The 27,039-nt window shown below is 45.5% G+C and overlaps 1 protein-coding gene across 1 annotated transcript; it reads right to left on the reverse strand.

Moving 5' to 3' along the window:
* Positions 1-25: 25 nt before the first annotated feature.
* Positions 26-26,632, reverse strand: NEMF (nuclear export mediator factor). The gene is made up of 33 exons (XM_075029433.1): positions 26,514-26,632; positions 25,094-25,162; positions 24,319-24,421; positions 23,276-23,401; positions 23,042-23,190; positions 22,762-22,829; positions 17,886-17,972; positions 16,862-16,938; positions 16,254-16,324; positions 16,092-16,167; positions 14,967-15,029; positions 14,548-14,625; positions 13,959-14,167; positions 12,310-12,495; positions 11,755-11,818; positions 11,136-11,224; positions 10,366-10,469; positions 9,888-9,950; positions 8,993-9,105; positions 8,256-8,313; positions 7,818-7,876; positions 7,214-7,334; positions 6,797-7,070; positions 5,884-5,926; positions 5,749-5,798; positions 5,225-5,372; positions 4,808-4,885; positions 4,532-4,726; positions 3,879-3,911; positions 2,887-2,993; positions 2,746-2,789; positions 2,570-2,649; positions 26-1,465 (listed from the first exon to the last, which is right to left on the reverse strand). Exons 1-33 carry the CDS (start codon positions 26,570-26,572, stop codon positions 1,388-1,390), a joined length of 3,222 nt encoding a protein of 1,073 aa, XP_074885534.1. The 5' UTR covers positions 26,573-26,632; the 3' UTR covers positions 26-1,387.
* Between the last annotated feature and the right edge of the window lie 407 nt (positions 26,633-27,039).

The raw sequence follows: 27,039 nt of genomic DNA on the forward strand, positions 1-27,039 counted from the left end.
AAGGACCTGAGGACTTTCGCGGTTGTGCAGGAAATAGAGGCACGCCATGACTATTGAAGAGGAGTGTTGCTTTAGTCTAGGCTGAAGATCGCTGTGAGGGCTGAGCAGTCCTGTTTTAGTCTACAGCGTTAGGAAACTGTCTGCTTAACGTTTTGCCACAAATGCTTAAGGGATTTGGAAATTGTACAGTGTCAGAGTTGATAAACTGTCGTAAACCTTCAGCTGTTAAAGCACCACTACTCTCTGCTTGTTCGTAGTTTGTTTTTTTGGAACTCTTTATGTTGTGGAACTTCAATTGTGAACCTTAGGTAGCAGATATTCTGCCCTGGGAAGTGTAACTGAAAGTGCTTGAGCCTGTTACGGGCTGTGTCAGTAACCTGTGGAGCTCACCTACAGCTGGAACAGCCCGAAGGACTTCAGCTCGATGGAGGTACACTGGAAGTGGCTGTGGAATGGGTCAGCGCCTGCCTTCGCTGACTCAGCTCCATCTGTCAGCAGCCCCAGTAGGTGACATCGGGGACAAGGAACAGGCTCTGCTGCTGTGGGGAAGGGGTGAAATCATGTTTAAGCTGTCCTCAAAAAAAAAAAACATTAAAAAGTTTGACTTCTAGAACAAAATAATTCCTGTATTGTAATTCCTGCGCTGGTTTCTTGTGTAAGCTTTAGCTGTGGCTTAAGTGCGTGCTTGAGGTGGTGCGGACCTCTGAGCTGAGCTGTGGTTGTGCGTCTCTGGGGTGCACTGATACCGCACGTGGGGTTTACTCTGACCCTCAAGCCCCAGCTCTTCTTCCCTGCCTGTTCCTCACCTCCACAGGGGCAGTAATTACACAGCACAGTTCGGCTGTGCTGGTGGGCTCAGGGGCTCTGGAGGGCTGGAGCTGGGACTACACCTTCCATCCCTTGGCAGCCAACGGCACGTTTTGGGAAAAATAAAATTCTACCTTTTCTCAAATGAAGCAGTTTGCACTGAAACTGTCCTACTCGTACTAGAAAATCCAGTTCCCTTCAGAGGAAAGCGGCAGGTTTTAGGAAGAAACACCAAGTTTTGTGGCAGCAAATTCAGGCCTGCCTTTGCCCAGCAGCATGGGGAATGGGCGCTCGGCTCCAGCATTGAAAGCATCAGAGAACGAACAGCGTGAGATCACGTCACTGACCAAACGCCAGCAATTTACTTGCATGTTTCTATGCTATTTGTAGCGAATTGTTAAGAGTCCATCTAAACCGCGATGCAGGAGCTGGCCCTCGTCTGCCTGCTACCACGGAAGCTAAATTCAGTCAAACGAACGGCAGTCGGGGTAGGTCTGGCTGTCTGGCTGTCCCACCTGCAGGTGCTGTATTCTGACCGTGCAGCTGTGGCAGTCTGGTGGTGAGAAACCCAAGTACGGAATCACTTCTTTTTCTTGTTCAGGAGATGAGGTGCAGACACTTTCACTTTACCAGGAATATTTCTTGACAAATCGGTATCCTACAAAACATTAAACACACAAAATTGAACGCAGCAGAAAAGCATTTACAAACATCCTCCTCACCCCTGCTACTGCCTCCGAGTCTGCTGGCAGGAGCTGATGCACCTGTTTCTGCCAGCTTTCCCCCAAAGTAAGGCTGACGTCAGGCTTCTGCTCTGGCACCATGTTTTATTAATGAAAGATTTACTGGTTTTCTGTGCAGCTTCCACACATCAGCTCCATTGGGATGGGCTGGTTGGGTCTGCAGGTCCCTAGGCACTGCCTGTTTGCTTCAAGGTCATTAACCATTAATTGTGTTTTTCTAGCAGAGTGCCACAAAAAGCCAACATTAAGTCTGCTGCTATTCAACGTTTCTGATCAGTGAACTATTACAGGCCAGCAAGCAGCTGTCACAGGGCAGTCTGAGCCCTGATGAACGGGGATCACTGACATGAAATCAGGACCAGAAGTCACAACAGGCAGTGCAGGCGGAGCGAGGGGACTGCGGTGCGAACGGCTGACCGAGCTGCAGGAGACGAGCGTGGCAAGGAACCTGCCCTCTCCCCGGTGACAGGTACGGGAGTGCTGCTGACTGATGGGGCGGCAATTTGAGGAGGAAATGGAGGAAATGGCAAAGAAAACTGCATCAGGTGAGCTAAGAGCTGCCTGAGAAGAGAGACCACAGATTTCCCTGGCCTGTGGTAAGCACCTTGCAGGGGAAGAGGGGCAGCAGCAGGACACTGCCTCCAACCCGAGCCCAGCTGAACCCCCAGTGCAAGTGCCTGCCCCTTCCACACACTGCCAGCGGGAGCAAGAATTTCCCCTCCCAAAACCAGAGGACTTCTTGGAAGGTGATGCTTTTGTCAGATACATTATTTTAGATCAAGAGCGACACAATACAGAAACCTAAGGCCCAATGACACTGGTGAGGCTCCATTCCTAATGACTCTTTCCAGCCTAAGCAGTTCATCTGCCCCAGCAGTAGAGAAACACAATGCTGCTGAAAAAAAAAAGCAATAGCACACTTGGTTTTGGAAGTATTTACCCCCAAAATGGCACTAGTGGACATTTTGCTACTGCTGTTACGTTTGTGCAAGAGAAACTATGTAGAAAAAACTGGTCACCTTTACACTGCGGAACAGGTCTTTTTCTCTTGCACTAGCTTCTTTGGATTGCATGAAATTATGCAAGGCAATCTTTGCAGCTGTAAAAACACAGGAAAGATTTAAACAGTATGTAAAAAAGTGCAGGCTTCAATAGGTAGAGCACTGGAAAGGATTGAAGTGCTTTAATACAGTACCTTTTCCCTTCTTTTGGGTGCCTGGAGTGAGCTTGACTTTATACCTTTCAAAAGAAAAGGTTTCTGTGAGTAGTATGCGGGCTCCCCTCGACCAGTGCAGGCTGCTGCCAAACCCTTCCCACAGAAAGTGCTGCGACTTACTTATAGTTCATCATCGCCGTGTAGGGAGCACAGATGGGAACAGCAAAGAGCAGAATATCCTCAGGGTGTGGCTGGCCCGTCAGGGAGTCCAGCAACGCCTCGCCTTCCTGAACAAGCAAAGGAGCTTCACTGTGAAACCAGATGGCATCTCTCCAACCCCTAACTACTGGTTTCACTGGGGGCAGAGGCCAAAGGGTCTCCCCTTCCAGCCAAACTACAACAGCAGCTGCAATCCCATAGGTACCCTGTGTCAGATCTCGTGATGGGGTTACAGAAACGTACCACACACTGGCATTGAACTAAGCCACAACTCGTTACTGACCATCTTTGATTACTCAAATCACATCATTTGAAACAGGATGGATCTTAGTTTTAAATGACCCAAACGAGACCCCCAAGTGTAGTTACATCTTCACAGGGTCACCAAAAGTTTCCCCCTCCAGACAACCGTTATCCTCCTTCATTTTAAGAATTTAATGAAACCTACTTATTTCAAGCCTTGGGCAACACCCACACAGCCTGTAATTACAGAAAACTTTGAAGCAATTTTTATGTAAACAAACTTCTAAACTGAAGAGCGACTTGCACTGCATCGTATTGTGCCATCCTCCAGCCTAGAGCCACTATCACCGGTGGGGTGCAAACACCTCCAGAGGCAAAGGCAAGGGACAAACTTCAGTTTAGCCAGCCCCTACTTTCTATAGGGAATGTACATGAGAAGCAGGGTAGGAAGAAAAAAAAGAGGTCACGTTTTTTTAAAAAATATGAGAAAGCTGAGTTCAAACAGTCACGGGCAAGAAGGGGACTTCTAACAGCAGAGCTGTGACATTCTGGAGGGCTCAGACACCAACCAGCCCCAGCCCACTGAAACCCTGTGCCTCTGGTCCTGCTCACAGGGAGCTGCATGCTGCAGCAGGGCCCGCCAGCTTTGAGCAGGAATAAAGCCTTCTCCTCAGCACTTATCTGAGCTTCAAAGACAGACAAGCGTTTACCTCAACCCCCGGCTGATCCTGGTCTTGCTCCTCCTGTACACACAAACAAAGGAGAAATCAGAGCCGAAATGAGCACAAAACTGCTTTTTTTCTCCCCCAGCCCCTGGAGAAAATAAATTCTTTTATCACCAGTACACAGAAAGCCACATTCTCACGGCAAAGAGAATTTAACTTATTTTAAAGCAAAGGTAAGAAGAGCACTTTTATGTGGGTGAGGGGAGGAATATTTCTTTCAAAACTCTAATTTGCTTGGCACACACCAAGCTGGGAGGAGAGAGATGGGCTGTGATTCAGAGATACTGACTCACAACAACAGATCTGGAGAGCGCTCGGTTACATTTCAGCTGCGCCGAGTGGGAGGTGTTGACTTAACTGGATCCTCGGCAGCCTGGCGAGGCTCGGTACTCCTCTGAGCCCTCGTTCTGGCTGTGCTGGGAATGCAGCGTGCACACAGATTGCTTCAGGGTTTTCCACTGCTTCTGGAAACCGATGGGCTCCCAGGGCCATGGCATTAGGCACAGTGTTCTCCACAGTGCCCCAAAACCAGCAAGAGCTGCCCGGCCTTCCTGACAGAACATTGCTACCCAGTGCCAGTAGAGAGTGAAAAGGGACAGACGCATGGACAGGAGAGGAGAGGTGAGTGTGTTGCTCACCTTCTCATCCTGCTGCTCCTCCAGGGCTGGGTCCTGCAACTCGTGCAGCAGGACTCCCGCTGGGAGCGTCTCCTTGCCCCTTCCAGCACCACAATGAGCAGCCTTGGGTTTCTGCTGTTGCTTCTTTGCTGGCTCTTCTTTTGTCTTCCCCTTTTTCCCTTTTTTCCCTTTCTCCTCCTTGTTTGACCCTGCAGACTGTAGTTACACACAGAGGTGGTCAGAGCCAGCGAGCCAAGCGACCGCACCACAGGGGAAGGCAAAACTCCTCTCACTCACCCCCAGCAGCTTCATGATGAGCTCCCGGTCCTCCTCATCCTGGTCCTTGTACTTCTCCTTCATCTTCTTCATTTTACTCTGCAGAAGAAAACACACCAACAGCTTTAGAAACAATGACTTTTGCAGAGTTTCGCACCCACAAACACCTAGATGCTAACCCCACATGCACTTTCCTTCCAGATCTCCTGAACCTCTTTCAGAGCAGTTCACCAGTAACCAAGAGACTGTGGTTTCAGCGAGGAAAGCACAGGGTGCTCGATGCTAACAGACCAGCACCATCATCCTGAAACCACTAAGAACACCACCAAGAGTCTAAAACTATCAGGCAGCCACAGATGTCTGACAGGAATCTGGAATTTCTGTCCACACTTCACATGGCAACAGCTCAACCCATGGGTAAACCTGGTCCCTGCCTACCTTCTGGCCCCGCTTGATGGGCTGAGGGGCCGGAACACCCTTATTGGTGTTGGGAGCAGGGGGAGGCTGTGTTTCCGTCTCCTTCTGCTTCTCTTCAGGCGGCTCCAAGTTCTCAGAGTCGTTTTGCTGCTTCTTTTTCTTCATTTCTCTAAGGAAAACAATCACTTGACACACTACCTCTTGTTGTGACAAGAGAGGCTGCTGCTCTCCTGCCAGCTTTACCACCCTGCTTCCCTGCCATAGGGCTACAGGGAAACCTGAGGCATGTACACTGGAAATAACCCCTCCTCAGTAAAACACCTCGAGCCCACGAGTACACGAGAAACTGTTTGTTCACAACCAGCACTCCCAAAGGACAGGAGGAGCCACCATCTCACAGGCAGGACCCACACTGGAAATGCAGGACAAACAATCGACATGGACCAGCCCAGACTGGGAGATGCAAGACATGCCCTGCACCCAGGTCCTGGAGACGGAATGGGGAGGAGGCATTCATGTCACTGCAAACACAAAGAGGCTCTCACCTCCTCTCCTTGGCAGACAGATGCCTTCGCCCCTGGGGCTTGCTGTCACTCTAGGAAGTGAAATGCAGTTAGACCACACCATGTCCAGCAGCAGTTCACACTGCTCTTTGCCAAACATCTGAGCTGGGACCTTACCAAGTTGGGTTCTTCCTCTTTGGGGACGATTTTCTGCAGGGATCTGTGGGGAGATCAAAATGGAGCTCATCAACAGATGTAGAGCAGCTCAACCACAGACTCATCAACCACAGCCCAGACATTGGCTAACTTGGTTGCACCGCTTTCGGCTTTCTAGTCCTTGAAAATCCCAGCTTTGGTGAATGGAAAAGGGCAGCAATACCAGGATTCAGTTTACAAAACAAGTCTTCAGATCTCTGCCAGCTTGTCTCACGCACACACACAAACAAGCAACAAAGACAGCCTGGATACAGTATGTGCTAAAGGAACCCCTGATGTTCAGCTTCCCATGCACACAGCCCCGCTCAGCTGTGGTATTCCCTGCAGAGCTGTCTGCTTCCACCCACTCAATCCCATCTCCTCACACCCTCTGAGGAGCACCACTTCCAGGACACGGTGAGATGAGCTCATCTCGCAGCCACATGCAGAGCAGTAACTCAGCATCAGCTTGGCAGAGCAGAAACAACTCATGACTCAGTTTCTCGGGTCTGAACAGCTCTGAAAAGAAAATGGGGGCAGCCATCTCCTCAGGAGCAAAATCAGTGCATGGTGGTCAAGGGACACTTAGGCCAAAATAGGGAATAGCAGTGACGAAAGAGCCAGATACCCCTGTATGCATGTGTGTATGTACTTCAGGAGAGGGGTCCAAAGCAAGCAGCCCACAAGGAAGAGCCATGCAGGGGAATGGCAGGGAACGGTACACAGCGTAGTGGTATTCCTGCAGTACAGGCTTACTGCCCTGCACTCTGCAGAGCTGAGCATCGAAAGAAGTGATGGCAACTCCTCACAGCCCTTGTCTTGGCAGCATTCTAACAGTATGGAGATCCTCAGAAGTGCCCACATGGCTGATAAGCGCAGCTGCTTCTTCACTTACCTTTGAGACTGAAGATGCGACAGGTCAATTGTTGTATCTGGGTAATTTACCTCTTCCTCCTTCACTTCAGTCTTTGACTCCAGATGCTCCACTTCATCTTCAGATTCTCCATCATCCTCTTCGGAGTCACCCTCTGGTGCAGGAGGTGTGTTTACTCTTCCCTGGTCAAGGTCAGCAACGCCCTCATCACGATTGCTCTCAGACACGGCTTCCACATCCTCTGGTGCTTCCTGACACTCTGCTTTTTCCTCTTCGTTGCTGCTATCTCCTCCTTCTGGGGCATACAGGTGAGAAAAACACAGTTCACATTAGAAAGCCCAAAATGACCCATAACACAGTGCAGGGAACTAAATGCCAAACCCCAAACAGTCCCGTCTGTCACCAGTGCACACAGCACCCCAGTCACATCCACTGTACCTAATAGCTCCACTTCTTCGGACACCAGTTCGCAGGCACTGCTGGAAACCATTTCTAGATCCTCATCCTGTACTTTGATCTTCCTTTCTTCTCGGTGTCTCCAAACACAACTTTCATCCACCTAACAACAGAGGCATCTTTACATTAGGCCAGTACCAGCTCCAGCGATGTTCACTAGCCCATTCAGAGAACACCCGACTCAGCTTTATTCCTTCCCTTTGAAGACTTTTTGCCATTCAAAAGGCTAGAAAACTAAGCCAGCACATTTAAACCCAAGTCTGACGACCTAGAACATACAGCTAGTGAGGAGACTCACGTAGCTGCACAACTAGCAGACTCCCTAAACATGCATATGCTTCACATAGAGCTGGTATAAAAACCTAGCAGAGGTAGTAATGTTCACCAGTGTCTGTTGGTTTTAAATAAAGACAGTGCAAACTGGGGAAAAATGGAAATGAAAGCAGAGTAATTTTCAGCAAGTATCATTTTATGGGATTTGTCCCAGTGGGAAAAGAAATAAATGGGAATATATTGATAAAATGAGCCTCCTATAGCTCGAACCCAATTACAAAAGCCAGCAGGAGCTGCACAGAGAAAGCAGTACCTTAAACAAGAAGCTAAAGCCCATCATCAGATAGGAAGGTGGAAGAAAATTCTTCTTCCCTGAAAAACAAAGGCAGATTCTCATGAGGAGGTTTAACAGCTATGCTACATGATGTATTTTCAAAATTCATTTTTATTAGCAGCTTTAGGCTACCAAAAAATTACACTGGAGCTTGTTCTGTCTCTTGGATGACAACGGAACGGGAGAAACTCAAAAGCAGTTTAGCCCTGGTCTTCTGTCCAGGGCCTCAGCTAGAAATGCTGCTGCAGCTGCCTGATATTCAGTCTAAACCACTCAGAACAGATTTTCAACAGAAGAGCAAAATCTGTTGGCTGCCATGGTGAGGGGGACAGCTCAGGTGACTGCCACTGCAGGACAGCCCAGCATCTTCAGACAAAATGCCTAACATCTAATTCACATCGTTCCTTTGTGTCTCACCTCGGATCATGAAGCTTCCAGTAGTAAGGTATTCTCCTGTAGGTGCAGTTTTAGAAACCTAAAAAAAAAATCATGATAAACTCTAAAGAGTATCTGTCATAGAAGGCCAGCACTGTGTACTAACAGCACTAACAAAAGCAACATTCAAGCAAGCTGCATTTTAACTTATGGGAACAGTCCGCAGAAGGACTCCATTTCCAAGGGGTTCTTTCTGTCCTTTGTAGACTATTTTCCTAATATTTTCCTCAATTCAATCACACATTATTGGCACTACGTTTTAGAAGTCCTGGGAGAGTAACGGGGTTATTCAGGAAAGAAGAACACTGAAGGCACTGCAACTTTCAGTTTGATATAATCTCTACACCCTTACACTTGAGTTGACTGGAACCACAGCAAGACTGCAGTTAATATACAAGCTAGAAGCCCAACTGAAAAAAAAAAAAAAAAAAGAGAACTCCATTTTCAATAAAAGTCCTTCCCCTCTGTTAATAAGAAGCCAAACCTGCAGCATTTCCTCTATCATGTGCAGGTCGTATCAGAAGTCACCCCTCCACCCCAGCCCTAAGTGCAGCAGGGCTGGGGGAACCCACAAGGAACTGGGGGAACCCACAAGGAACTGTATCAATCAAAAGTTTCACCCGCCTCCATCAGCTCCCACACAGAGAAACTTTGTCTGCAGTCACACACCAGTTCCTTCAGATGTTCTGTCTGCAAAGCTCATGCAGGAGTGTCCTTACCTGGTTGTGGGAGACCCACCAAGCACTGGTGACAACACGGGCTTCCCAGGCAGCGCTGTAACACAAGGCCATCGTGCCTGCCTCTGTCAGAGTTCGTGGAGGGATTGGTTCACCTACAAAGTAACGCCCAACACATTAACAAATGTGATCCACACACAACAGTTTACATTCTCCAACTTCCATACATGCCCTAATCCAGTGTGTGAGCTTTCCAGGGGCCCTGGGCAGAGACAACATGGTCTGGCTAAGCTTGAAGGCAGTACGGACAGAGCAGAAGCAGTTTCAGCAGCTGCTCTTCACAGCTCCCCAGCAGAGGCTGAAGCCAGCTGTGCTACTGCTCCTTCTTCAGCTCAGCTCCATGAACAAGCAGTAACTGTGCTCCTCACAACACAAGGCCAGCTTCCACCACCTCCCAGGAATGGGGCACAGGCAGGGTTTGCACATCTGATCTCCCATGAGATCCATATCTCACCGCATTAACACTTCCCAGCTGAGATCAGCACTCTCCATCAGCACACAAACTGCTTATGCCACCAATGAAAGCCTCAGCAGGACTCCAGTCCCTGCGGCCAGCAGCAAGCACTTGCACCACTGCCTCTGCCAGTGACTAACACTTGTCTCTCTGAGCTCACCTCCACTGCTCCTTCCCACCAGGAGCTCAACTGAGTAATTGCAAGCAGCCAGTCATGGTTGGAAAGCAGCAGCACTCAGTGACAACCTGCTCTTGGAAGGTCTGATGCCTCTCACCCTAAAGGAAATGTGTGCTGGAGCTGAGTACCACTGCGAAGGGGGAAGGCAGCTCACTGGGCTAGGCTCAGACATGCAATACAGAGACTGCCAGTTCACAGTGTTCCCAGGCTTCTACGAGTCCCTGCATCAGCCCCACACAAAGTACCTGATGGGTTCTTGATCACACAGCTTGTGGCTCCATGGAGATCGGCATGCACGTATATGTCCCCTGGAAAAGAAGCGACTCGAATCAGTCATATATGTGGGAACTACACAGATCACTCGAGTTAAGGTGAAGGTTTCTAATGTTTATTGGAAACAGCTATTTTGGCTGCAAGGAGCAGGATGGGAAGAGGATACAGAAGCCTTTTAGTCCATCCCAGTTGCCCCAGGGAGAATCAGCTCCTTTGGCGCTGTCTGTCCAACCTACTCTTATCCTACAGTGCTGGAGGGTCCAGCCTCCCAGCAGACCCCCCAGCACCCCACGGACAACACACACAGTCTCTAGGACTCACCATCACCAAAGTCCCCTCTTACCTAAGACCCAACTTAAGAACAAAGCAGACAGACCTTCCCGTGTCATTCTTGTACATTTACAAAACTGGAAAGTAAGAGAGAAACCAACATACTCCAATCAGACTCACCCGGTTTAAGATACCGCTTTACAATCAGCTCATTCTGCTGTTGATCTCTTCCAGCAATAATAAGGTAATTCTCAGAACTAATGAACCACAGGAACTTCTCAAACCTGCCAAATTACATCAATCCATTGTGTGAAAAACACCTCGAACTAACAGAACATTTCAGAGGTATTTTTTTATACCAAACTCTGAGAATATCCATCTTAGCATCTACAACTTACAAAAGACACTGCAAATAGTTTCACATCCATCCATATGCCTGGGACATAAAAACAAGGCACAGTACAAATACAACGTCACTGCCAACAATATTTTGAGATGAAACAAGTACCGTCACCACAAAGTCCTCCTATTCATTTTTATTTTAATAATTCAATTATTAGACTACAAAAAGCTTTGAGTTCTTGTTTTGATTTTTTTCAGTTTTTTGTTTTTTAAATCTACTGCTACTATTTCAGATATTGAGCTGCCAGAAAGTAACAGTGAAGTTCCCTATTTTCACTAAGGCCATATTCCTAGCCGTGTTAAAAACAAAAAACTCAGCTAAAGTACAAGTCCATGTCCTCTGAAAGGAACTTTCCCAGGCAAAGGCACTAACAGGATCAAGCCAGCACCTTCAAGAAGCAGCTGTAAGAAGACTCAGTACAAAGTGTAGTGCTTAGAAGTCATAATTAACTCCTCTTCTAAGCTAGTGAAAACTCAGCCTGACACAGTCCTTCTAAATTTGCACACATTCACAGTACATTAGATAATGACAATGAAACTGTACTTGCCAATAGACCTTTCTCGCTTTCTGAATGGTGGTAACTGTCTGAACTTCCCTCAGTGTCTGCTTCGTCTTCTTCTCGGCTGATTTGAATGCCTATTTAGACAGAAAGCATGATCACAATCTGGCAGCACAGGAATCACAAAACTGATAACTGAACAGTAGGAAAGCTGGTAGGAAATGTCTCTGAACTTCTTCAGAGTGCAGGCTCCACATACTGCTACTCACAAGCTCGCATTACCCTCATGTGTGGGTTAAGATAGCTGTCCTAAAATCTTCATAGATCTTCACCCTGGATAGCTGCCCCATGAGATTATCAGCTCTTTGATCCTAAGGGTTTCCACTGATTTTCCCCTCCTGCCTCCGCAAGCACTAGTCTGTCAGTACCTCCACCTAGCACCTGTCTTACATGTTCAAAATGCTACTGGTGGAAACCAGATGACATGGCAGGGATCTGCAATCCTCTCTGTTCAGTCAGCTTAAAAGCTCAAGAATGAAACAACACTGGCTTGATTGTTTTTACCTTTCGCGTCTCATTAGGACTACCCAGGCCAAGTTAGAATTTTCCACTGATCAGTGACAGGGACTTTGCTTTTAAATACCTTCTAAAAACAAAGAAAAAATACCTTTTCTGCAGCTTCTACTGTCTTCTGAGTTTTCTTAGCTGCATGTCTTTTGTGATCATAGTACCTGTGAAACACAAGTTGGTTTGTATCTGAAATCCCAGCAGATTCACTCATTTTCAGAATGTACTTATCACATTTGCCATTAGCATTCAGTTTTAAGAAGATTTTTTTTTTAGCCCAGATCTTCAGCTTAGTCTTCACCTGAGAAAAGCAGCCAGATGAAGTAAGTCCCCTCCCCTCCTCAGACAGACAGAGCACTGTGTTTGGGTTACTGTGCAGCACAAGTAGCCATTCTGTTCCATGTGTCACTGTGCAGAATTGTACTCAAAATTAAATTAATGAGGTAGCTAGAGACTAGCTGCTATGCAACAGTGAGATATTGAGTTTGGACCAAGAAAATACACATCCTAGAGCTCAGGGCAAGCTACTCATTTCAATTTCTAACTTCTATTTTTAAAAAGATATACACAGAGCCCTTCCTATGATGTTAACACTAACAACTGCAAGCACACAGAAACTTCTATTACCAAAGCACACATTCAATGTAAACCTTACTTTTTGGCATTGGCATATGCAGACAGACTGAGATCAACATCAACTAATGACGGTTTGTTTTTCTGAGGTTTCTTCGACTGTTTGTTTTTATTCTTTTTCTTTTTTCCCTTTGGTTCTTCTGTTTCTTCTTTCTCTAAATTAGCATCCTCCTCCTCCTCTTCCTCTTCAGATAACACATATGGGTTCCTAAAAACACATGACATCGCAGGATTAAGGTAAGAGAACTGGTTATTTTTCACCCTTAGTGCAATGCACTCTTACTTTTATTCTCTCATGAAGACTGGAAATGGCCTAAGGAACTCTTAAACCATTTTCACCATGTGGCCACAGGAAGGCCCCAGGATGCCTTACATGCAAGCCTGTTTATGTCTTCAAGTCAGCCAAAGTTTGGGGGGGGGGGGGAGAAACAAAAGCCGAAGTGAAAGAGTCCAAATTTTCCAGTCCAAGGAAGTGATGTTTTCCAAGGCAATTTTTTCCATCAAAAGGCACACATCCATACTATCAATGTAGAGAAAAATCTAGACTTAAAACAAAGAACAGTTCCAACGATCTGCTTCCATAAAGTAAAAGAAACAGAAAACAATCTGTCTGTAATTGCCGCATGAAAAGAGAACAGTTACATCATTATACTGACGCATTGAACAGGACAGCAATGCGCTGGTTTAAAACCTCAAAAAATATCTGCTCCACTGTTTTCAAAGAGGTATGCTGAGCACACACTAGCTGGATTTGTATTTGCTTCTCACCAGGACATTAAATCCTGCTCCATACAGCTGTACTAAGTCTGTGTAGCAAAAGGTGAAGGAGTAGCATAAAATAATGTTCTCATAAAGGGAAAGAGATCTCCGTAGTTCTCTGTACTAAGGATGCATGATTCAGCACTTGGTGGATGGACTGAACGGTTTGATCAGCGAAGTGATCATTACTCGCTACTACAACAGACGGAGAAGAGAGACTGATAACACAGTTACCAACACAGAACTCTCTCCTGAAAGCAAGCTTATTCTATACACTAATGTTTCTGAAAGCGAGGTCACTAAAAATTCTGTTCCAGCTGTCATACCAAAAGTTCTAGCTGTAAAAAAAAAATCCTTGCGTTTTTATCTCTAACATCCTGATATAGTGTCAGATCAGGTTTTTAAAGACACTCCAAATACTGCTTCACTGCCAGCTCTCTCCTCAGAACTTCTACAAAACCAGCATCAAAACTTGCAGTTCACAACAGCTGCAATCTTGAACGATCAGCCTTTCACTGCACTGCTGTTAGCAGTCAGCAGCATTGAAAGTGGCAGGATCTTATGGGAATTTTAGATCAAAGAAGAGTAAATCAGAGAGGTAAATCTGTCTGCTGACTGACAGACTGGAGCTTTGGACCTATACTGCTTTAGGACACCTTCCAATGTTTTATAATATAGTCAGACAGACTCTAAAATTACTAAACCAAAAGCTATTACAGCAAAAATTACTATTATTTTTTAAAGCAAAAAAGAAGGCTCTCCGCTCACAGAACTAAGTTCTCTTCATGCTGCTGTAAGAAAAACTGAACGATTTAAATACCAATGCACAAGCTAAAAAGATACCTGTCTCCTACGCAGCTCACACAGTCAGTCCTACTTGCATTTGGTACAGGTGATCTGCAATGTACTTACCTCAGCAGCATTGTGATATGATTTGTCTGAAGCTTTAATTCTTTGATTGCACTTGCAACGGGGTCTCCCTGGGCTTGAGCTTCTTTAACAATCGCTCCAATCTCTGTCCAGTCTATCTGGTTGGCTAACGCGCTACGGACCACCTGGATGGCTCGGTCAACAATCTCCAAGTTCATTTCTATAAGTTCTCCTTTCATCTTATCAGCTTCCTTAAGGAAAGAAAAAAGTTTACACCCATTGAAGCTAAACACACACTCAGCCATAGTTTAAAAAAAAATAAAAGCAGTAATTAATATTGAGATGAAATCCAAGAATGGCATTGAAGTGATCACATATGACAATGGCCAACTTGACTCCTACAAGCAGAGCAGCACAAGCAAATTTTGGCAAGAGAGGTACAAAGCACTTGTAAGGGAGCAGAGCCCTGCTGGGCAGGCCTAGGCTCCCTGAGGGGCTACAGGGTGCTCGCTGACAGCAGAAGGCTTCACGTTGGGGTCTAATGCTGACCGTAGCAATGCAGACCAGCAGGTACAACACTTCCAGAAAAATTACGTATCTTCTAAGTTAAAAAAAAATATCTCAGTCTTACCTGAGCTTGCTGAAGAGCTTCTAGTCTGTGCTCATGATCCCTACGGACATTTTCAAGTTTCTTCAATGCTTGTTTTTCCTTTCAAAAATAAGTGAGATGGAAAAATATAAATACAAATGGCATCTTCTTACCTAATCACTGCAAGACACTCAACAGAGCATTCCAGCACAGAAAAATACAGCAGCGTAAGAGATGCAGAGTCTCCAAAATACTGTTGTTAATGCTATTACTTGTATTCCAAGCAAAACCAACTGCTACATTATAAATATTGAAATCCACTCCCTGACCACCACTGACTTGGCATTTCCATAGGAAAAATAAGGAATGACACCTCCCTCGCCCCAAGCTACAGGAACTAAATGAAACATTTGAACCTCAGAGAGCCACCTCAGCTGCCCCACTCTTGGATGACAGCATACCTGCTGCAATGCTTTCAGATCAATTTTCTGTCCCTCTAGCTTGGAGTAGAACTCATCTGCTGCCTGCAAGAGAAAAGATCAGTTTTAAGAATCTCCAAGTTGCACTAACTTATACAAGCAAAAAGCAGGCAGAGGAGGTTCCGCTCAAGAGTGGTGGCTGCAAAGCACTAGAAGAGGAAACAGATGCTAAAACAGGGTTCAGTAACTTCCTCCATTTTACCTTTGCTTGAGATGAGTTCAGCAAGCCACTCAAGCATATGTCTCACTGCAAACCAGGGGTTATGCAGAATTAAGTAAGTAGCCAAACTATGGCCCGCATTTTTTGCTAAGAAATGATGAAAAGAAAGCTGCTGTTTGACACAGCCTGCTCTTCAGATTAAATGATTGCAATGACAGACCTGTCTGTCCTGAATTCCTGCTGCTCCAATAGGTCAGTTAAAAAAAAAAAAAATCCACAAAAAAACCTAGAAAGTATGCCTAAGAACTGCTCCTGGTGTTCCAGTTGCCAGACACTGTGCTTAAAACAGAAGAAGAGGAAGGTTTTAGGCTGCTTAAATCATCAGTGCTGTGAAGGAGATGACAGAAATTCAGCCAAGAAGCAATGCAGGAAAGCAAAATGGTAATTCTGGAGATCAAGGTCAAGAACAACACGCAGTTAATGATTTCAGATGTTAATGAGTCAAGGACCAGGAAGGACAACACTCAAGGAAATACTAAATCAGGTGCCTGAAGTTTTCAAAGCAGTAACTGGAAAAGAATAAGTGTGATGACTGTGACGACTGTTTGCCTCCAGTGATAACTCAGCATCCGAACTCTCCACTAACAAAATGTTTGACCGGGACTGATAACAGCCATGCTCCTTACAGGTTCAATACACACCTCCACTCAGTTGCACAGGCCGCATTGCAGCTACAGAATCTGAGTTAATAGAGACAACATTTCTCAGCAGTAGCCTAAAGGCCCTGTTTTAGTTGGCCTTTTCTGCATAAAACATTTATCCATAAAATTAATCATCTCTTCCAAGGTCTATGTTTTCATTAACAATTTCTGCACTACATTTTAAATACTCTTTTTAGCATCAGTCAATTAAAGCACTTAAGTACAGTATCAGCAAAAGCACTGTACCTTATTGAATGAGTCAAATTCCAAGTACGGACATTTTGAATGTTGAGAAAACAAGAAAGGATGAAATTCCTCATATCTGTAAAATACACATTTGATATTATCACCTGAAAACTAATTTATGTTATGCAGACTAGTAGAAAAATAAATACTTCAAATATTTACGTGTAGATATCTTCTGCTGGTTTATCTGGTTCCAGACTTGGCTTTTTCTCCTTTTTCTGGATAATATAACCCTAAAAGAATACATAAATATGTCATCAGCATTTCTTTTTGAAAAGGATTCTCCTTATCTCGGCAAGGCAGCAAGTTTTAGGTGCTAACCCACTGATCAGCGTGAGACAGTAAATCATTCTGGCAGGGAGACCTTGTGGCAGGAGCAGTGTGATTGACTGAGTAAAGCCCTGACTTCTTGCTTGTCTTGACTCCAACTTCTTCCAGAAAAAAAGGTGAACCTCTCTTACAAACCTCAGGACTTCCCTACAGCTTATCACACAAATGCAGTTTATCTGCAGAACAGTGTTAGATGCTACTAAAGCACAAACGCAATTCTCACAGAACCTACATAATCTGCTTGTAAATTATTTAATTGCTGCACATCTAGTGCAAGGAAGAAATTTTTATTCCCCACCACTACCTGGAGCGCAAGCTCACAGAATAAAATCTGAAGCCAGTAACACCAGGAACAAGCATGTGCTGAGCAATACCCGCCTACCAGTTTAATTCTGCAATTCCTGCATAAATGATAACCAAGTTGCGCAACGGAGACCCACCTTTCCACTGAAGTTGTCAGTTAGTGTCATATATTCTTCTGCTTTCTCTAAAGCAGCAAGCACTTTTCCAATATTTTCTAAACAGAGAGGGGAGAGGAGAGGAATATTTTAAAACACCTAGAACAGAAAGATATTTTTACATAAACATGGCACAACAGCAAATCAACAAAAGACCCAGGCAACTGCTCTTCCAATTAAGTGCCTGAAGCAACCTGTCCAACTTAACCACGTTAAGTAGGATTCTAGCACGTCTCAAAAATAAAATCACAGATATCCTTTACCCCCGGTGCTTCACTACAGCAATTACTGTTTGTTTTAAACAGGAGCATCAGTAGGTATTTTACATTTGAGGAATTTTTTATTAAAAAAATCTATATAGGTATTTCTAAGACATAATTTTCAAGTTCCATGAAAAAAAAAGACCACACAAATGCTAACACTTCATAAAAATAAAACTGCAGAGGCAAAGTATAAATCAGTAGCTGTGAGAAGTTATTTGTTTGTTACAATGTTGACTTATTAAGCACCATAATGCAGCAGGAAGTAAAAAATCCTTTTGATTTATGGCAAATATAAACCACACAAGAAAAATAAGAAAAAAGAAAAATCTACTCTGATTTTACTACCCAAATCCATAATTTCCCAATAAATGTAAAGCTGCTACTTTATCAAATCCCCATGTTTGCTATAGATAAAGGAAGACTTTGATGCTAACTCTTCTATACAGGATTCTTGTAAAATATCCCTTTACATCGCCAGAGTTCATCTGACGTTTAAGGTAGCATCTCATTACAAAATCATTTAGACTATAGGAGGAGTCTGATGTTTTAATTCTGATATATGCACGATTCAAGAGTTTTAATGCGAACAAGGTTGGTCCCCAACCTATAAACATTACAGTATATAACCATATGGTCAGAACTACAGGTTTAAGGATTACTCATCTCTTTGGAAAAAAATACTACATAGACATAAAAATTATCATGTATGTAGTACAGCCTTTAAAATATTATTTCCTACGTACCTTTACTTTCCATATGCTGATCTATTTTGACATACCCAGAAAATCCAGCTTCTATAAGGCAATGCTCGATGAGAGTGGCTCCATAAGCTGTTAAAAAAAAAATATATCATCATCTGTAGAAAACATTCACAATGAAATTTGTATTTACACTGACGTTAAGAGAAGTGTTTCAACAAGCTAGGGCTGTGAAACTACAGCCAATCCTTAGAGAGGCTGGGGAGACCAAGGGAGCTGTGGTCCTAAATTCAGGAGGTAGACCCCAGAGAGAGCAGATGATCAGGTTTCCCACAGTGGCCCTCTCAGAAATGCTCGCTGGCTGGGCAGAGCAGCTGGGTCTCAGCTCACAGCTGACAAGTTCTTACAAACTTAAGGATGCTTACATTCATCTGGAATTGGGAAAGGTCTAAGATAGAATAAGGATATACAGGAAGGATGGGCTTCTGTTGGCCAAATGGAATTAAACCCTTACATTTAAAAGGGGGTAGGAAAGATTCTGAACTGAAGAGTGTAGGAAACCCAACAAGGGTGGCAAACCGCCTGGCTTGAGATAAGGTATTACAGTACGTGAAGTCATACAAACTCTGTAGCTTCAAATAAGGAACTAGGAAAAAGCTGGCAAAGCCAAATGTGAAATGAGTGACAACCGAAACAGATACAGCCCCATTTGAACAGGGTGTGGAGAAGCAGCAAATGAAAACAGATACAAGCTCCTACAAAGATCCTTAAAGACTAAGAAAGAAGATGGGGCCATGGAAAACCAAGTTTAACTAAGAACACTGAGAACAAACAAAGCAGAAACATGAAGGAAGGAAGACAACCACTGATACAGTGCCGCATCAAGCTTAGAATGACATAGATGACCTTAGAGTAGGCAAACAGGATCTCAAGAGTCCAAACAAATTAACAAGATAACCACTTGAAAAAACCCAGCACAATCGCATGGGAATGAAAACCCAGGCCTACATCTGGGACATGCAGTATTAGGGCCACAGTATTAACTGCCTGAGCAGGGCTGCTGGTCACCCTAATGGGCAGAGGGACAGCCAAGAGATTGTGAAAGCCAGACACAGAACAGCTAAATCAGGTTTCAATCATCCCAGCATGGCTGGACAGATGTCCTGTCATGGTACAAGCCTGACACTAAAATTTACCTGGATCCATGCTAGCACAACAAAAGCCCAAGAAATCTCTTACTCTCAGCTCAAAAGGGAAGATTACATAAAGCAAGAGAGCTTCTTAGAAGGAAAGAAATTAAGACAATCAATAAGAGGCAATGTCTGCAAATAACCCACAGACTATTTAGAGATGCTATTTTGGAGCTTCAGAACAAATGCATACCACTTATTAAACATTGTTTCAGAAAAATCCAAGGATGGCTGCCACGACTAAACATCAGCTTAAGAGATACTGTTAAAAGCAAAAAGTTATCTGAAGTTGTGTCCCTTGTGGAAAATGGGAGACCACACTCTGGCAGGTGAATGTAAAACACAGGAACACTGGCCAAAATTAATCTTAAGCAAATCTGAAAAAAACCCACCAAGATTAAAATTAAAGTCTTTTCCAGATATATCATAAGCAGGAAGCCTGCTAGAATCAGTAGGTTCAAGAAGTGATCAACGAGCAAAAGGAACACTTGGATATGACAAGAGCAGGAAGATTAAATTAATGTCTTGAGTTTCATTCATAGTGTAGGGGCACAGGGAAGCTCAGGCTGGAATGTTTCTCTGCAGGCAGTATGTCAGAAAATCTGCCTCAAATCCAGTTGTCAGAAGAGGTGATGGATCCAACAGGCAAAACAAGCAGCAGCAAATCCACACGATCATGTGGTACTCAGCCAGGCCTTTAAAAGAACTCAAGGACAGAGATGCCAAACTCTTAACAGTAGCTTGCAACTTCTCTCTTGCCTTAGCAGCAGAGGCACAAGGAGGTTAACGCACTGGCAATTTTAAAAAGGGACTAGAGAACTATCAACTCTTTTTAGCCTAAAGACTAAAAGTAGCAGAGAGCTTTGCACTAGATACAGAAGAGCCAGCAGAGTTTTGTATTTTGCATCATAACGCTACAAGACAGTTAAAAAGCACAAAGACAAGGGAGGTCAAATAGATAAGGTCTGCTTGGATTTCCAGAAAGCATTTAGCAAAGCTCACCCCAAAGCTCTCAGAGAAAACAAGCTGCCACTGGATAGCAGGATAGTCCCTGCCTGGATTAGAACCTGGCTGAAAGACAGGAAACAGGGAGGAAGTATAAACTGTCAGCTTGCATCCTTGGAGGGAGAGGAGGAAAGGTGAGCTCTGCAGGGACCTGCTCTAGGGCCTGCACTGATCAACATGCACCTAAGTGATCCAGGAAGGAGGAACAAAGGGCAAGGGGCAAAGCCTACTAACGAAACACAACTCATCTAAGCAACAAAGACAACAGCCAGCTGTGAAGAACTGGAGAGGACCGAGCAATAGTGAGCTACTAAAGAACTGACACATAAGCTCACTGTAAAACAATACAAAATTATGTACATGAGTACCATAGTTTAACCCCAGCCAGCAACTAAGCACCCCGCAGCCGCTCACTCACTCCCCCCACACCCAGTGAGATGGGGGAGAGAATCAGAAAAAAAAAAGGTAGACCTTGTGGGTTAATAGAACAGAAAGAAAATAATAATATCAGTAACAAAATTACAATAAAAGGATTGGAATATACAAAACAAGTGATGCACAGTGCAATTGCTCACCACTCACTGACCAATGCCCAGTCCCCAAGCAGTGATCCGCCCCCCTCAGCCAACTCCCCCCAGTTTATATACTAGTCATGACATCACAGGGTATGGAATACCCCTTTGGCCTGTTTGGGTCAGCTGCCCTGGCTGTGTCTCCTCCCAACTTCTTGTGCCCCTCCAGCCTTCTTGCTGGTTGGGCAGGAGAAGCTGAAAAATCCTTGACTTGGTATAAACATTAGTTAGCAACAACTGAAAACATCAGTGTGTTATCAACATTCTTCTCATACTGAACCCAAAACATAATACTGTACCAGCTACTAGGAAGAGAATTAACTCTATCCCAGCTGAAACCAGGACAATGAGGAAAAACTATCCTACTTATGCATATACCCAACCCATCATTTCTTTTGGGAGCAAGACCTGACAACAGATGGTTCTGTGGAAACATAAGCTCAATTGTCAGTGAACACAAAAGAGTCAAGCCATGTGTTGGGAATTATTAGGAAAGGGATAGTGAACAGAACATGGGGAATCATGCCACAGTATAAATCCATGGTGCACTTCCACTGTGAATGTTAGGTACACTTTTACTTACCCCATTTCAAAACAGGTAGAGCTAGAAAAGGCACAGAGAAGGGCAAGAAGGATCATCACAGCCTTGGAACAGATTCTGTACAAGGAGAGACTATGTAGGCTACGCAGTAGGCTGATCAGCCTAGAAGTTACTAAGACTTGTAAAATGAGTGGTGCAGAGTTGGTAAATAGGCAGCAACTGCTCACTTTCTCTTCAAATCCAATACTAGGGCACTAAGTAAAACTGGCGAGATTAGTTTCGGAACAAAAAAAGGATGTGACTTTTCATGGGACATGCAAGCAAGTGGACCTCTTCACCACAAACATTGTAGATGCCAGAAGTTCATACAGGTTCAAAAAGAGATTTGGTAAATACATGGAAGGAAAATCCAACCTAAGCTATTAAATATAAAGATGCCTGCCGATCAGTCATGGGAAGTCTCTAAAACATAAAACTGCTGTGACTGAGACTCTTCCAACAAAGTATCAGTGTGCCTGTTAGGGCTGGTGACCAGGCACGGGCCCAAGGTTAAGCTAACTGCGTAGGGACGTGAGGAACTACAGGACACAACGTGAGAAACTGCTGGAAACAACAGTTATCAGCGTGAGAACTGGCAAAAATTAGAGAAGCAGCAGAAGGGATAGCCCGGTTTCACAGGTAGTTAAGGAGGAATGGGGTGAGAAACAGCCAAACTCACGCAGTAACTGAAGGGAAGAATTGTGGACCTTTCAGAGCAGAGCCTTGCCAGGCCAGCTGTGCCTGGGTAATCAGATCAGTAACACTACATAAGGCAAAGGTTACCTAAATAACAGTATCAGAAATACCAAATTCAGCTCTGGATATAGCAAAACTGGGAACAATGGGAGAAAGGAATGAAAAGCAGGTTGTTTATTTAGGAGGAGACCAGCATGGAGAAGGAGAGGGACAAGGGTGGTGAAAAAGAGAAACAAGAAATGGGGAAGGTAATACTTAGTTCCACAAATCATGTGATTTGAGCTGTTCAGAGGTACCTGCCAGGCAATCCCATGCTTATCAACACTGCCAAATCAGGAGGATAAACAAAACTTCTTTTGACTATGTCACACAAGTCAAATTTGCTTCTATGGTCAGGAAAACCAGGGCACAGGGTGCTTTGCCTAGCTACCAGGGAACACCCAGTGGACATACCAAGCATCCTGGATTTACCACATCAGTCATCATTCCAGGGACTGGCAGTACTGGCATCCTCCAACCACTTCCTAACAACATCCTTGCCCTGACTTTACACTTATATCCCCTATTCGGTACCACTGAAGACAAGACGCTGTGCAAAATGCACCAAGTCAGAGCTCTAACAGAGCTACTCTCAGGTCCTCGTCACTGCAGGATCATGGCAAGGCTCATCTCTTTGTGCAGTTGGCTTGGAATGAAAAAAATCTACTCTGTTTTCAAAGGCTTAGTTTTTTTGTTGTTTTTCAACACACATGAAAGCAGACTGTCATGAACATCAAGAAAAAAAAAAAGACTGCTTGAAGTTGTTCAAATTCTCAGCATCATCTAAACATAATGCATATTGACCCCATTTCATTTTCTAATAAAACACAATTACTTACGAAGATGCGGGTTAAGAGCCCTCTTCAGTTGTTCCCCTTTGGGTGCATTTGATATCATTTCAGTTAACCTGAGGAAGATAATGGAGAGTTGCAATGCCAAAGAACAACGGGTTTTAAGACTAAATTGTATTGCTTAGAAGCCACAAAACATTTTCAGTTTTAAAAAAAGAAATGCAAAATGCCCTGTAATATGCGAAAAGACTACCCAAAGACATGCTGCCTTTGACAGTCCAAGTAATTTGGGTTTATTCCAATATATACACCGTTTAAAAGCAATTACCTTTCTAAGGTTGGCAGAGGTGCAGCCGCTTTTGCACTGTCGACTGGGTATCGTTCCCGAACCGCAAATCTGACATCATCTGCTTCATTCGTGCGAAACCTCAGAATGTTTAAAATGATGTATTCATGGTCTGTCAGGACAATGTTACCCTGCCAGCACACCATAGGGGACCATCAGCAAAGGCCATACGCATGTGCTTGCTTACCGAGGACACGCTTGGAGCTTTGCACTCACCCTGTCATACAGCTCAATAATCAGGTGATAAGCAGCTTCATCGCTTCCAAACTGGAAGTCCACAATTCTGTCTATACCCAGCTGTTTTACACTGACAAGTCTTCTGGTCTTTAAATGCTTACGGCACTGTCAATAATGAGAAAATGTCTGTGAGATGATGCAAATAAACCTGCTTGTGACATTTTATACTGAAATACATTCTTAGCTATAGATCCCTTCTGTGACATTGACTACTTCTTACTTCATACAGATACCATAAACGTAAAAATGCCAATCTTGGTAATAGAGAGACAAGACAGCTCTTAGCAAAATAATACCTTGACATTTATAGGTAATATAATTGTTCCAGATTCTTCATGTTGAGCCATTTTTGCCATTAAAAACTGCTATTTGTTTAGTTCAACAAGTGAGCAGCTAGTTAAAATTCAACAGGTTTATTTTACAAAGAGAACCGGGATTATCCCTGCATCCATATATGACGTGGAAAGCCACTATGAAGAACCTTTGCTGAGTCATTTCAATGAGGCCATGTCCAGAGGTGGTGGGCTAAGCAGACCTGTGTGAGTTGGCACTCAGGTTCCATCCCTGCATATCTACCTGCAGGAACACAGCCTAACAGCTTCCAGCAAGATCTGAACCCTCAAAGTCCAGCAGACTGAACAGCAGGACTCTATTAAGATAGGGTGCTGCATCCAGGGCCTAAAATTTGGACAATCCAACTGAAATCACAAGGACTTTGCTGGAGTAAAATTCCAAAAGATCTGGGTGACCCAGAAAATGTCCAGCAGATTAATATTAGTCTTCATAAATTTAGATTTTCATTGTTTCAGGCACTAAACATCAATGATGTGACCCCAGGTCCACATTGGCTCTTCCCTTGTCCTCAGTCACCCACTTGATCAGCATCCATCAGGCAAATCCTTCCACTATTTTCTTCTGTCTCAAATCCTTCCACTATTTTCTTCTGTCTCCAAGGACAGAACATGAATGTGGCTTTCTGATATCCAGCCACCTTATCAAAAAGAAATTGTAGGTTAGTTTACCTTCATTGCAAAGCCAGATGGCATCATGTTTTTTGGCCACTCGAACTCTGTCGTGTGAATGCGTATACCAGATTCAAGCAGCAGCGTGGCCTTGCAGTCTGGTCTGTTAACAAAACAAACACTCACTACTTGGCACATGAGCAGCCACCCCTTACCACACACCAGTTTGCACTGGAACGAGACCAAAGCACTGCAAACCAGTGGCACACTATCTACAGAAAACACTGTTGCCAAAACTGGTAAAGCCCATCAAATAGCTCCACTGACAGTGAAAGGACATCTACTTTTTAAAGTTTACGGATAATTCGGCCAAGCAAAATGCTTGGCATGCAATGGAGTTAAAAATTCTCCGGCACAACTGGAGGCAAGCAGATGAGCAAGAGTCCATCTCAGACACCACTGGAGTGGACAGGCTAGTGACATGACATGAGCCCTACCTCCCATTTGGCCTGGGCACCAGTATCACTTACTAAGTGTTGCTCTTTGCTCCTCCAACTCCTCTCTTCCCTCCCCACAAAAAGAAACTATAACATTTGTGTGTTTTTACACTAACATCTTTGGCCTTTTGTATATTTTCTGCAGTATATCACACCTCATATGCTATCTCCCAAGAACTTCCTCAGTAAAAATTACTTCATGCTATCAAAGAACGATAGAATTTCACTGAAAACTAGTCAGAAAAGCCACACACCTGTCTACAGAAACTACAGATACAAAAAAAATCAAGTTCTCATATGTACAGTAACAGCATAAAGAAATTTAAAGACATTCTTACTTTTGAAGGCGAATAAGATACGTCTTATTATCCACATCATAAACATTGTTTACTCTCATTCCCAATAAGCTGTCAAAAAGAAAATACATGCTTTGGAGAATACGATACACAAACGACACAAAAAAAAATCCCAGTGATAATTAAAATATACAGAAGTGCAAGTTTTGATAAATTACCAAGCAGTAACCGAAGAGGCAGCAAAGGAAGAATAACAGAGTGAGCTGGAAGCTGAAGCACCAAAAGATGGAGAAATATCTATTTATGGATAAAGTGCAAAAAGCTAAACAAGACAAAGCAAAAACAGCGACTGCAGACATCCCAGCTGCAACCAGACAGCTTCTGGATCTCCAGCACAGGATGGGGGCCAGGCTGCCAGGTCCTGCAAGCACTCCTCTTTGTGGCAGGCATGCAAAATTTACTGGTTATACTGGAGCACTTCGCTCCTCCAGGCTAACTTCTGCGTCACTTGGGGAGCCCATTGCCAGCATGGGGCACTAGTATTCCCAGCAGAAGCAAAGAAACGGCCTGGGGGGTCAGTCTCGTCACCATTTTGTTCAGCATGGGGCTGAATATGCAGATTGCCCTGGACACCAGAAGGGTACGAGGACTCCATGGCGTACGGATGCGAGGAGCATTAGAGCTTCTCTGCTGGGTGGGAGAGTAGACGACAGACCATAGTCCCTTCCCTGTGCAAACAGGAAAGGGAGAACACTCAATTGCTCCCCAGGGAGAGCCTGGGGGACAGGAGTAGGACAAGGAAGGGGGGAGCAAGAGCACCAGGCCTTCGCTAATGGTGTGACAGGGGAGGCAGAGAGGACTCTGTGCTCTACAGCAGGTAGATGTGCTGGGGGCCACGCAGGCAGCATCAGACAGGCCCTGTGCTGCCCCATGGTGCCACAGCACATGACAGAGAGGGGCAGCCCACCATCCAGCAAAGCGTGGGGCTGGACTCCCCAGAGGATTCTATGCGTAGCGGTGGCGGAATCACCTCAGAACAGGACAGTGCAGGGCTGCGCTCCCTACGACGGCAACACCGAACGGCGCAGTGCGGAGATGCACCGGAGCACGAACCGGCAGTGCAGCACCCGCAGCACGGAGGGCAGCGGCTGTAACAGTGCTGAGAGCGGGACTAGGCAGGACTATGTCCTGCAGGGGAGCAGGGCCGAGCAGAGGCGGGCAGAGCAGATGAGGGGGGTTTATGCGGAGGGGCAGAGCGGGGGTGTGCGCGGAGCCGGGCTGCCGGTGGAGGTGAGGGAGGCAGAGCCGCCCCACACAGCCCCGGTGCCATGACGGGCCGGGCCCCGCTGAGGGGAGAACGACGCTACCGATCGGGCCGGGCCGCGCCTCCTCGGGGTGGCACCGGGTGGGAGCGGACCCCGCGCCAGGAGGCAGCGGCGGGCTGTGGGGGGGGAAGCGGTACCTCTGCCGGAGCTCGGCGAGCACCGCGCGGATGTCGACGGTGCTGAAGCGAGACTTCATGGCGGCGGCGGCGGCGGCAGCCGCGGCGGCCGCTCCGACTGACAGGACTCCCGCCACGCGCCTGCGCCACCGCCCGTTACGGGTCGCGCCCCGCGCCAATTCGCGCCGCTCCGCGATCCCGCGCATGCGCCCAAGCCGCGGGGCCGGGCGGGAGGAGGAGAAGAAAGGAGGGCGGCGGTGCCGGCGCCCGGCCAGCAGGGGGCGGTATAGTGGCGGGGGGGATGTCCCGGGCGGGACGCCTGGAGGAAAAGCGCGGGGGCAAAAGGAGCCCGCGTCTGTCTGTATCGTCCAGGCTACGGGGCAGCGGGTATTGAGGGGCGCGGTCCCGGTACTGATGGGTGGCGGGGTGGGTACGGCGGCGGGGGTGGTGGTGAGCAAAAGCGGGGCTCGGGGCGGTGTGAAAAGGAACCCGCGTCTCTCTGTGTTGCCCAGGCTACGCTGCAGTGGCTATTCACAGGCGCGATCCC

The sequence above is a fragment of the Buteo buteo genome, chromosome 6 (assembly GCF_964188355.1).
Source record: "Buteo buteo chromosome 6, bButBut1.hap1.1, whole genome shotgun sequence".
NCBI lineage: Eukaryota > Metazoa > Chordata > Aves > Accipitriformes > Accipitridae > Buteo > Buteo buteo.

Coding starts and splice junctions, on each gene's coding strand:
- NEMF (XM_075029433.1), bottom strand. CDS start 26,572: ATGAAGTCTCGCTTCAGCACCGTCGACATCCGCGCGGTGCTCGCCGAG. Junction 22,830..23,041: donor CCTCTGCCAACCTTAGAAAG/GTAATTGCTTTT, acceptor TATCTTCCTCAG/GTTAACTGAAATGATATCAA. Junction 16,939..17,885: donor TCAGCATATGGAAAGTAAAG/GTACGTAGGAAA, acceptor CTCTCTGTTTAG/AAAATATTGGAAAAGTGCTT.